Consider the following 12,679-nt stretch of genomic DNA (forward strand, 5'->3'; position numbering starts at 1 on the left):
AAGGTGACAATCAGCAGGGACACACAGGGATTACTTGTTCCATGTGTTCCATGGATGTAGCGCTAGCACAAGTCTAGGGTTATAGGGCTCCTGCCCTGTTTTGTGTGAATGCAAGCACACCAACAGAAGGCCACCTCTGGTACAGAAACCTTATGGCTGCTTTTGCACTCTGCAGACCAAGAGGTAACAAGGCACCTGGAAGTCAAGCTGGCACCATACAAAGCGTTCTATTTTCACCAACAGAAGGGCTGGGGAGACCAACGCAGTGGTGTCCCAAGGCTACCCCCTCAGGGCCAGCTCAAGATCATGTGGGTACGTCAATGCCAGCCGTGCAAACGCAGACTTTTTATAAAGCCTTCTGCATGCACTTCCCCGAGCTCAGGACTTCAGGGAAAGTATTCATTTGAGCTCAGCACTGCACGAGCAGACAGAACCCACCCAATACAGTGGTACTGGCCCTTTAAAGCACCATTGTCAGAGGACAGGATGAAGAAAACACAGTGCGGTGTCTTTGGACACCTGTAGGAATGCTTCCTGCACCCAGCAGCGCTGATGCTGAACCTCAACAAACTCTGCTGGGTTTGAACAGACCGGCACAGAGCTGTGGGATGCCTACCCTCTGCAGCCCCGGTGGCAGGACTGCCAGCCAAGCACAGTGCTAGCCAGACCCACCTTGGGCGACCTGCTAATGCAATCCAACAATCCCAATTCCAATGCAGCAGGGAAAGCCCTTATCGCAGTTTAAGTTAAAAACCAGCCAGATGAGAATTGAGACACGTCTATCCTTTGAGCACTCACAGGTGGTTGTTCCACTGCTCCATCTTTCTGTGAGTGGACAGAAGAATCCTGGGACCAGACAGAAGACTCCGAGAAGGTTCGGCTCCGGGCAGACTTCAGGTTGGGGGTTCCTGGAACCGATGGCTGTTCTACCTCCTCATCTTTTTTCAAAAGGGAAGCAAAGTCGATGCCAGATCTCAGGAACTCTGAATAGGTACCTTTCCCCACCATTTTACCCTACAATTAATATAAGCTTTCATTATCTTCATTATACACTTTCTGTAAAGGACAATTTTTCCTCTCTACCCCTGCTGCCTCCGGGGTTCTGCAGTTGCTGAGCACACATCCCACTGCAGTAACTGAGCTGAAGCCTCTAACTATCGGTTACTCATTTAGAAGAGCAGAAACAAGCTCTTCACCTTCTCACCAGTTCCTTCCCAGCAGCTAACCAGGCCAAAGAGCATACAAACGGGATGACGAAAGTCCCAGTTACAGCCAGGCGAGAACTACCTCCTTGGAGAAGCTGTGGGAGACAGCCATGCAGCTTTAGGACAAGCTGTTGAACTACATACATAACCATTAGTCTTTTTATTTTACTCCGGGCTAGGGGTAAACAGCAGCTTAATTTCCTGGTCCTCACAGAGCTCTACAAGGAGTAACACAGACCATTTCCACATTTCTTACAGCTCTGTCACAAACTCATTTCCAGAAAACTACTGTAACTTTAAAAGAGATCTGAATGGGAGGAAGAAGATGGCTAGTGTCCTTTTTTGTAACTTTGTGAGGCATCAAAAGTAATTTGAAGTACTTCACTACCCAACCTTGGGAAAAAAAAAAAAAAACAAAAAACCAACTGAAGTTCTTGCTTTTCCCCTCTAACCGTGAATATCTGGTACAATGAATTTTGGAAGGAACCAGTTTCACTGAAGACCTGCTCATTCTCAAAAGGTATCTGTGACCATTTCTCAGCCCTAATTTAAAAAAGGGACTCATTGCAAAATCAACATAGTTCTTAATTCACACAAAAGTGTAAGAAACAAGAATAAAAGCAAAGCGTTAACATAGTCTCAAAATGAGTAATTCTCTCACAGTATATTATACATATGTAAGATAAAAATCACTATGTAAGATTAGGTATATGCATGATAAAATTCAGAAACAGATTTTTCAGGGAAGGTATTCTTAAAAAAATCAACTTATTTCATCAATAATTATAAATCTTTAAAAACCTATGTGGTCATTAGTAGACAGAAAATATATTTACAAACCAAAAATAAAAAAAATGGGGTTTTTTTCATTCTTAGATTAAAAAGGATAATTAGAAAGTACATGAGATATAAAAGTATAGACACTGAAATCACTTACATCTTTTAAAATTAGAATCTGATTTGCAGCACGGAGATATTGCAACTGGTGAGTGACCAAAACAGAGATCTTCTGATGTAAGGCCTGACAAATACATCTGCAAAGAGATGGAAAAATTAATTAAAAAATGAAGTGTCCTAAAACATTTTGACTATTTCTGGAAAATGTCTTCTATTGAATTATACAGTGTTTAAAATAAGAAAAAAAGATGCTCATTCTTATTAGATTTATAAAAATTACACTTAACAAACATGTTCCTTATTTAACTTTGTAAGTTTTCAAGGCAGGGAAAAGAAATTTCATATTTCTGGTCTCAGGTGAAAGAGGAGGAAATATCTTAAGGACATTTTATTAAAATTGTTTTAAACATTCTCCTAACAAAGGTAGATGTCATAAGCTGAATTGCAAAGAGCATATTTAACAAAAATTAAACTAACAGAAGGAGAAAGCAGGGCAACATACTGTGGACAATTATGGAAAAATACAATCAATAAAAGTAGCTTCTTTGAGACGAGCTTTCAGACCAGCAGTAACAGTGAGCTACTGAGAGTTTTGGAGAAGTAAACAGTACTACTGATCTGAGCTGCATCCAGGTATGCACTGAGGTAGAGGAGCGAGATCTTCAACCATCTCTGACCTTTTCCCATGGAATCAGGGCTTACCTTCCTCTCCAGTACCTTACCTGCTTACCCTAGAGGCTTCCCCAGAAGTTTGGGATTTGGAGAGAGAAGTGAAGAGGTGACTGGGCACAGCAGAATCAGCTGGCAAGTGTAGTTCAATCCCATACAGTTTTAGCAGAAAAGATATCTGGTATCTTTTCAGCAGAGCCTTGAAAGGCCACCAGAGCCAAAAAAAACCCCAAAAACATAGCAGTGGAGCAATGGTTTACAAGTGCAGAGGTTTGCAAGCACGCTCTTCTTGTGCAACAGGGTCAGCACAGACACAACTGAGTATCCAACACTACCAACACTCTCACTGCCTTCATCCCCACAGTAACACAAGCAGGGAGACAAACCCTTCGAAAGGATGCCACTTTCTCGACTGCTCACTATCTTAAGAAAACAAGGAAAACTGATACTGTCTAGAACTGAAGTGTCCAGTGAAGGTGTATACATTAGCATTTTCCATTTGGATCAGGAGTGCCTTTTTGAAGATCATCTCCCAATCCCAGCTGTCTCAACTCAATCTGCTGTTGCTCATACTGTTGAGTGGTACTGGGGCCCATGAACTGGACTTCTAGACAAAACCAGGAACACACACTTCAGTAGCGTCCCTCATCAGTATTCAGCTGACAAGGAATGAAGCCCGCAGGGCCAGGCTGCAGTCTGCTCAAAGCAGAACCTTCTGAACTGCTCGGGGACGTTGGCACTGTGCATTTTTCTCCACAGATCCGCTCCTGTTGGGCTCATTTTCGCTAATGTGTTAACTCCCACTTGCTAACATGACACAGGAAGGTGGCACTCACCACGAAACAAACACCATCCTCCCCCCGCCCCCCCCAATTCTCTCTCCCCATTCTCCAAAAACACAGAAGCAAAACCACAGCAATTCAATAGTACAAACTCAATGCAGAAATGCAAATAAGCAAGAAAGGGAGTAAGGCAGAAAAAGAACATGAGCTTAACAGCAATGATATCATATTGCTTACTGTGCTTCATACATTCATGTTGTGTATCCAATTAACTCCTTACACAGCTTTTAACATCTATTTTATCACTCCTGCAAAGACTGTAGGAAGTAGAGTACTATAAAATGGTTAATACTAGTACTAGTCCGCATAACTACATGCGGGAAGTATATTATAGTGGTCCAAATGAACTGTGCAGTAAAATTAAAAGTGACAGTCTTGCTGAGAAAGTTATATGCTTGCTATGCAGCATTCAAGAAGCCAATTATAAACCCATGATGTCATTCTCAGGTGGCCAAGATAACAATTAATCAAGGTACTTGCAGCAGCATAACCATTTGAGCAGTTGCAACTATTTATACACCAAGTTCTTTGTGGGAGTGTCCACCTTCCGAGTAGTCACTGAAACAAGCCACACAGCAACTAGAGCACCAGCTGAAGACATGCAACAAAACATAATTTTCAACAAAACCTATCCAGAGAACTGAACAAAGATCAGAGAGGCTACAAGATATTTACTTGCCTAGCAGAAAAGCTGCCAAAAGAGAATTTATCAGGTATTCAACGTGAAGAGATCTAGCTTTCCCTTACATAGTCCCACAGCCTATATACCACTTTGATCACTGAATTTTCTGTGTGCCAGATGTGTGTCTAACAGCTTACTGGGACAAACTAGCCACTAGAAAATCCGATGGCTGAAAACCTTTAAACCTTGATCGTGAGTCATGGTGAGCCCACTGTACTTTAAGTTTGCATTTGGAGGGGAAAAAAAAAGAAAAAAAAAAAAAGAGTGGGTTATCGCAGCATCAGAGCAAACCAATTAGAACTGTCAGAGCTGTCAGCACAGCATACTGTGTGATCTTGATCTCAGGAGAGAAGGCAAAAAGAGACCTCTGTGGAAATTCATATTTCCACTGATATATCAGTTCACTCAATTGAGAATTTTTAAAAAAACAACAGCTCTTGGTTTGATGTCTATCTGGCTAGAAAGAAGCTAGCTGAATAGTCTGTTGACAACAGGCGAGTAGAAAAATTGTTGTCACAATTAACTAGCATGAGCACAGTGAGGAAAAATTGCAACAAAGAGTGTAAACTTAGATCTATTACCAAGTTTGAGCTGCTCAGACAGCTCACTAGAAAATTTTGCCATTTAAAATACTGTATCATCATGAAGCACAGAAGTTGCAAAACAAGTAAAATACTAAGTATATACTTAACATCTGTTTCAAAACTTCAAACTACTTAAGTTTTATGTTCGAAATTTGTTTTTAATTTTTTTTTCCTTAATATTCTCTCTCCCATTTGACAACATCCATTCTGCAGTTTACAACGAGCATTAAGTTTGTATGGTGCCTTGGCTACCACAGAAGACTGAAGCCAGAGTTCAAAGACAGGCTCAGCAAAATCGAACGCGGTAAAAGGGCTGGCACAAAACTCAGAGAGCTCACTGAATTCTTATTAGTGAAAACTTGGTATTGTCTTAGAATTGAAAAAGAAAAAAAACCCAAAATAGTCCATAAGTGTTTACATTTTTAACTGGTTCATTAAGGCTTAGTTTCATCATGCATCTACTTTTAGAAATCCTGCTCTGTGTAGCTGAAGAAAAGTAACCATCAATTCCAGGTGCAACACCCAATTCTAGGTGAACCGCGATCTGACAGTGTCTCCCCTTCTCACTGACGATGCAGAGAATCCAGGGAAAGTCTGCCTTAGCAGGGGACATAACTGGTCCAAGGGTTCAGACATCTGCTGGAGCACACCCAAAACTGTCACCACCTTTTTTACATACTGTTTAAAACCCCACAAAGTTCACCTTCCTTGTGCTTCTCTGTTACTCTTGAGGGACATACTCTGTTAGTTAGACTGTGAGCATGTTTAATGTATGACAATGGGGCAAATTACTGCACAAATTGCAGTCACCATTGCCACACTTATTAAATACACAAGTGCACACAGACACACACGTGCTCACACAGCCAAACAAGATCCGGACAGAGAAGACCCAAAGGTTCTTCAGCCTCTTCAGTATAAGGAAAAGGGTGATGAAGGAACTATGACAGTTGCATCCTCTTCCCCAAGTAAGAAACAATTTAAACTTAAAAGTGTTCCTGGCAGATGTTGGATGGGTTGTTCTGCATGTTTATTTCTTTTAAACTCAACAACAGAAACTTCAACATCCTTAAAAAAAGTATTCGGGGCAAGCTACCTTCACCATTACAAAATTTTACTCTGAAGTCCAAATTTACGTCTTTTCGTGCAATTTAAATCCACTACTTCACAAAGGTCAGTAGACCAGTTTACTCCTGTGTACACAGTCCCTTCCTACATGAAGTCTTCCTCTTCCAGACCAGGGGAAAAAAAAAAGCTCCCCCAAAACCACTACTTTGTTTTTTTCTCTTTCAAGTGACAAATAGTTTTCTTTTCTTTCCCTGCCCCGCCACCCCCGCCTTGACACCTGAATCTTCTTGATGGGCTACACTGGAGTCTGAAGCTGGTCCACATTTTTTGGAAGTGCACAAAACTGAAACATTAGTCCAGTTGAGACCTTAAGGTACAAAATGTAATAGGAGGATCACTTTACCTGTACTGCCAGATACAGTACTGGTTGTAAATCCCAGGGCAGTTTCCTTAACAAGAGCGTGACATTGCTGACTCATACCGGATTTGTGATCTACCGCCATCTGCACCTCCTTTTCCATAAACTGCCACACTACCGATCCCTGCTCATTGTGTGTTCATGGACTTTGCATTTATCTCTGTTGCGTGCGTCTATTAATTCACATCCTGTAACCAAGACTTTCCAAATCCCTGTTTGTCTCCAGAACTGCCTGAAGCATTGCCCAGTTTTCTATCACCTGAAAATATAGCATCAAGGACCTTCACTCATCATCAGGAATACAAGACTCAGGATAGATCTCTCCAGAAATTACACTCTTCCAATTCAACAAAAAGAAAACAAAGAAACAAACAGTATTTTAAATTAACAAACCTAAGTAACAGTATACCATCACCCATTTTAAAAAACCATTGCACTTTGACAGCAAACATCTATAAAATTAAAAAATAAATGAGCTTGAGCCTTGGTACTGCACAGCATGCAGCAGAAGACAGTTCCTCAGAAGGGGACCTACAGCAGCACAGTGCTCCTTTATGCAAAGGCAGTGTCTTGTACTTTCGTGCATACGAATTTTTATTTGTTCCTACTTCCCTGTCAGGTTTTCTTCTCTTTGAGCCAAATTGTTCTTTAATCTTTTTTAAGTTTTTATCTCCAAGAACCAGCTTTCTTTCACCTCTGCAAAGTGTCTCTTCTTTAATGATTCCACTTTCTTCCTTACCATTCTTTTTGCCTCTCCTTTTTTGGAAGTTCAGATGCAAGTTTAACTTTAGTTAATACTTGTATTTGTTTCAATTGAAATAACCACTGAAATGAAATTACAGCACATGCAGAAGTGCTCACAGGCAAAAAGCCTTTGTTACATTTGCTTTCCTCTCCTTTCGCTTTAAATTTAAGTGGTTTAGGAAAAACAATCCCCCAGTTGTTTTTGTACATTTCAGAACAAAAAAAGAAAAAAAAAGAAGGGGTGCAAAATGTTTGTCAACCATTTATCTCCATCTCATGACAGGTCCCAGCCTTCACTGGACTAATGTGCAAGGACAACTGTTATAGCACAAAATAAAGGTCCACAAAATCCACTGCCCTGTCCCAGGCACCAGCCAGCAGTGGTTGGCTGGAGAAAGCATATAAGCAAACATACAGTGATGCTTCCTTTGGTACACATATATTAGAGACTTCTTGAGCCAGAGAGCTTAGTGTTTAAGTAGCTCTTCGTCAACATTTCTGGTTTAGTATTCGTAATACTGTTTTGCAACTGTACCCACAGACCACTAAAGCACATAATTTCACTGGGGTTCTGCAAGTGGGTTTTTTGGTTTTATATCACGTGATTTAAAAAAAAAACAACAAAACCACACACATTTCTGTGAGATAAGAACAGTAAAATTTTACAGTTTTTTGAAAACACACAATGTACAGTGATCACACTTATTCTTTTCACTTTCTGGAAAAACAAAATGACAAAAAAACCCCAAACCCCAAGAAACATTACTACAACATATTCATACGTTTTAAACATATTCCCTACAATAAACACAATGAAGCTCAAGGAATTTCAATTGTATCATCTAAATGAATAAATATAACTAATATGTTTTTAAGAGCAACAGCTGTAATACAAAAGAGGTACACAGCATTCAAGTTTGCCCAGTACTTCTCATTAGGGCTGTAACAACTGCAGTGGTATCAGAGGCATAATGAGCATGGACCAGGTGTGAAACACAAAGTGGCAAGCCTTAGAGATATCCTTCATTTAGAGAGATCCTACCTGAAAGGGAGCAGAGCAAAATCCTTAAATTTACACACCAACTCCCCTGTACACCTGTCATCAGTGGACAAAGTAAGTAATACGTATATGCCTTTAAACACAGCACTGACAAGTACGTGCCAGGGTTATCTTTGTTTGGTTCCTCTGACACAGTGTCTGTAATGCTTCTACAGAAATGAGACCTTCTAGCTTTTATCTGCTATTTTTACAGGACTGATGAGCTCCACTTGCTTTTAATTACCTACACCACCATAATAGCACTTCTTCCTCAAAAGTTCCAACGTTACAGGAGATCTACAAGCATACCCCACTTTGAGACATATGAGACTGGAAGCATTCATGGACTCCTAAGGGTTCTAAAAATCAAATTACTTTAAACAGACACGGTAAATATTCAGATCTGTGTATCTAATTAAATAAAAAAATAAAAAATCCTTTTACTCATTTTCCCTACTTCATTTTGCTCCTCCCCTCAAGTACTTCTGGGGCTTAGGTAAGAACAAACTGAGAAATTCAGGATGTCTTAATCCATGCACTTTGCACACTCTCTTTTGCCATCAGTTCAATTCTTCCTCACCTTTTTCTGCAACTATGAAGGACACCTTTGCTACAAAACCATGCCTGCTCCCTTCCCTCTCTTGCAGAGGAACGCTCAGTTACCTCAGATGGCAATGGAGAGACTTTATCTTTCAGGACACCTGGTCAACTTGCCAGGTGACTCTCTGGTCAGCCTCAACATATTGTTATCCCATGACCCATTGCCCAGTTACATGTCCCTTGAGTTCTTACGGGAGGCCATCGCCTAGTACCAAGGTGCTGCATCTGAACAGATGCTAAAGTTCATTACTGTGCTGTGATAAATGCAGTGATTTCTTCTGCAGTTTTTATCTAGTTCCAGAGGCAAAATTGAGAGAGAAAAGACAAATGACCACACATTCAAAACAGCTTCCTGCTAAAAAAAAAAAAAAGATTTGCAGAATTCTGTTAGATAGTAGAAATTATACACCTGTGCATACCACTCCCAAGTATCACCATAACTTTAGGTCTGATTTTAAGATTCCCAAACTGTCCTGCAACTCTGTCTACTCTCACAAGCACAGAGGAGGAACAGAAAGAAATCAGGCTGATCATCAGTTGAGACGGACGCACAGCTCCTGTCACTGGACAAGATACCAGGGAAGAACAATACCTAGAAAAAGGCATCTGTCTCAATAGACTGATGGAATATAAATCTCACTCTTAAAAAGTATCACTGGATGGGACACAATTTAATTTCTATCCAAAGGTGATCTGAAACCACATAATCTGTAGAAATATGTTTACAAAGATGCAGAGGGAGAGCAGGAAATTTCTTGGGATCCAAGCATGACTGAATCATTTTCTTAGAACTCCACAGGCTATTCCAAACTTTGTCATACAAGGTAACATGCTACTGTATCTGTATGGCTGTCCCTCATTTCAAAACCAGAGGTCTCAAAATACCACATTCCTTAAAAGTTAATGAAAAGCTATTTTTATTTTTTTATATATATAAATATTTGCATATTTTCATATACACACACAAATATATACCAAAACATAGAACTATACTGGTGCCCCCCATTGGGAAAAGGCTGAAGCATGCCTACTGTTAACTATCACGAGAACTGACAGGAAAAGAGGTTACAAATAACACAAAAATAGGGAATCTCCAGTTTATACCTTACTAGGCCCCAAGGAATCTGACCAGGAGAGTGGAATTCATTGGAAAACTGGCTCTATCTGCTCCATCGTTTATGGAACAACTTGTCTGTATTATGGAGAAATTCTTAAGAGTCACAATGCCTTATTAATAATATCATGTACTGTTTTCCCACTGGAGTTGTGCTACTCGCATTCTTTCTCATTTGAAAAGTATTTATATATTTTAAACTGTTTACCGCAGTAGCTGAACAGAATGGGAAAAAGCAGCAAATGTAATGAACCAGCCATCCACAGACTGTAGCTTCAGGGAATTACTAGGAACATACCTATCTTTGATGCAAACACATAGGCTAGACACTTCCAAAAAAATTAAAACATTAATATAAATTTACAATAAAAAAAATAGCGAGTGAACTGAACAATATCCACTTCAGATTCTCATTAAATAATCCTGTTTCTTCCATCTCGCCCATTGTTTTATGCCTCGCGGTTTGGACTCCTGGGGACAGCTTCTATGAAGTGGTGTCTCGGACATTCCCCAGCACCATGTTCTAAGAAATCATTCTTGGCCAAGTGCTTTCTCTCTTCTCCACATTTCTAGCACTATTCAGGAAGCATTAAAGAACACGCCCTGCCTTGTTTTTCAAAGCGAGCTACTGAACATAACACTCTCACCACTACCCCCAGCACCTTTTATAGCTGCCACGAAGGGCTTAGGGGACAACTTCTGTTTGTAAAAAAGCCCTCCCTTAAGATCTTGAACAGGGAGGCATCGCTCAGTTTTCCTTGCCACTACTACTCCACCCAGTCCATTTTCTCCAAAAAATGCTTTCATTCTACTTTTATCTGTTTCGCTCAAACTGATGTAGAGTTGGGGAAGAAGAACAAACAAAAGTAAAAGGAAGAACCCCAGCTAGATTTCTGAGTTTCAAACTCTGAGATAATCTCCTTATTCCTCCCCATCTCCACACATTTATCAGCAAAACATACGCTGTGCTCACAGAGCAATGGTTTCTAGCTCCTTTATTGTTTCGGATGTACAAAAATCCAGACTTCCAGTTTCGCAGTAGGATGTAGATGCTCCCAGTATTGCAGCTCACAAAACGCAGAATAAACTGATGAGGCAACCCGACCTCCTTTGCAAGGCACTATCGTACTTCCCCGTTTTCCTCTTTGTGAAAAGACCTTAAGACTTAAGGGAGAGACAGGTTAACAGCTCAGGTGGGTGTGCTTTCAGAACTCAGGCACTGATACAGTCAGATGCTGGAGTTGTAGAGTGATCTTGTGCAGAAACAGAAAAGCGGCAGCTAAAGCCTAGATAGCTTCAACAGGCATTACAGGAATTTGATAGAGTATGTGAACTACAGAAGTAATGAACTCCATCTATCAGTCGTGGCAGGTGAAAATGATCCTGCACAGAATAATGAACATAAAACTCTTATTCCATACTGGCTGATGGAAACAAACAGTAGCTATTTGAAGAAATCAATAGAATAAACTAAAATGTTGATGGGATTTCAGAGGGATCTCCAGATTGGAAAACTGCAAACATCAATAGGATGTACAATTTTCAAATTTAGATAATAAAAGCTTCCCCGCATGGGGAAAAAGTACACGCGTGCAATGCTAGTCAATGCAAATTCTACAACCATTTCTGCAAGACAAGTTTTTATGATTGTCTAGGGGTGAAGAGGAAGGAACAACAGTAAAACCAAATTAATTCATGTATTTGGAGTGTGGAATTCAAAGGATGTAAGGATGCTCAAGAAAACACTCTCATTTAAGGCTTCAACCAAAGCCCACTGAATTCAGTCAAGGGAATTTTTTCTTTCTACTTCTAATAAATTCTAGATTACACCTTTTGATACCGAGAGGCACAGGCTATGAAGAAGCAAGGATGAAACACTGGCTGGGATTAACTGGGTTATTCTCATACTCACTATGTGCTGTAGATTAAGCAGTTTGAAAGAAGAGAGAGACGGAGAAGAGGAAATTTACTGAAATGGGAACCTGACTTTTAATGAACACTCTCCTATTTCTTCAGGAATAGGGGAAGGTCCAATATCTCTCTCTTTCATGGCAAGCTTATACATTCTCTTTTCCTCTATTTCTGCTCTCCACAGTCTACTCTACAGGCCACGGTTTGCCGTTTCACCCACCTGAGAGAAATTTCAACCATTCAAGAAAGAAAATGAAAAATCACTCAAGAATTTAAGAGAGTTCTGTCCTTTTCTTTAGCCACTTGAATTACATGCTTATTACTATGCAAATAAAGCTGCAGCGAACTAAGAAGTGATTTAAAATCCCACCCCATATTATTCTTCACTCAGTACTAATATTCATAAACCCCAATATTCATAAACCCCAATACTCATGTATGAAATCTGACATTTTCCTCCAGAAAATAGCATATATTTCCTTAAGAATAATTCTAATTATAGATGTCCAAACCAGACTTTTACAGGGCTTTTAAAAATAAAGAATGAAATGAAAGACACACACAGGAAAAAAACTGTACGTCTCTAAATACATAAAATAGAGGAAAAATAAATGCAGAAAGTGAATGCATTAAGTTTTGCAAAGAGACCCATCTTCCCAAAAATCCTTTCTCAAGTTCTTCTGTAAGGAATTAGAAGATAACAATTGTATTTTAAATTAAAATAAAGCAGTAACATACTTTTCAAACAAATGTCTTCCAACTTCAGCATCTACCGCACTCAGAGGATCATCCAAAAGATAGATGTCTGCATCTTGATACACAGCTCTAAAAAGTTTAAAGAAAAGTCAGTATCACAAAGTTTTACATTTGTTTACTTTAGTCACTAAAGCCTGACAATTTGTAAAT

General features: G+C 39.8%; 1 protein-coding gene across 2 annotated transcripts in view; it reads right to left on the minus strand.

Annotated features, from left to right (window-relative positions):
* The window catches only part of ABCC4 (ATP binding cassette subfamily C member 4), a 151,821-nt gene that overhangs the window by 98,273 nt on the left and 40,869 nt on the right, over nt 1-12,679 (minus strand). For both annotated transcript variants that reach the window (XM_059818482.1, XM_059818476.1), the window contains exons 13-15: nt 12,512-12,598; nt 2,143-2,239; nt 799-1,014 (exon numbers count right to left, since the gene is read on the minus strand). In XM_059818482.1, coding sequence (XP_059674465.1) covers nt 799-1,014; nt 2,143-2,239; nt 12,512-12,598 — 400 coding nt within the window. The remainder of the gene's footprint in view (nt 1-798; nt 1,015-2,142; nt 2,240-12,511; nt 12,599-12,679) is intronic.

This window comes from Gavia stellata, chromosome 1 (genome assembly GCF_030936135.1).
Source record: "Gavia stellata isolate bGavSte3 chromosome 1, bGavSte3.hap2, whole genome shotgun sequence".
NCBI lineage: Eukaryota > Metazoa > Chordata > Aves > Gaviiformes > Gaviidae > Gavia > Gavia stellata.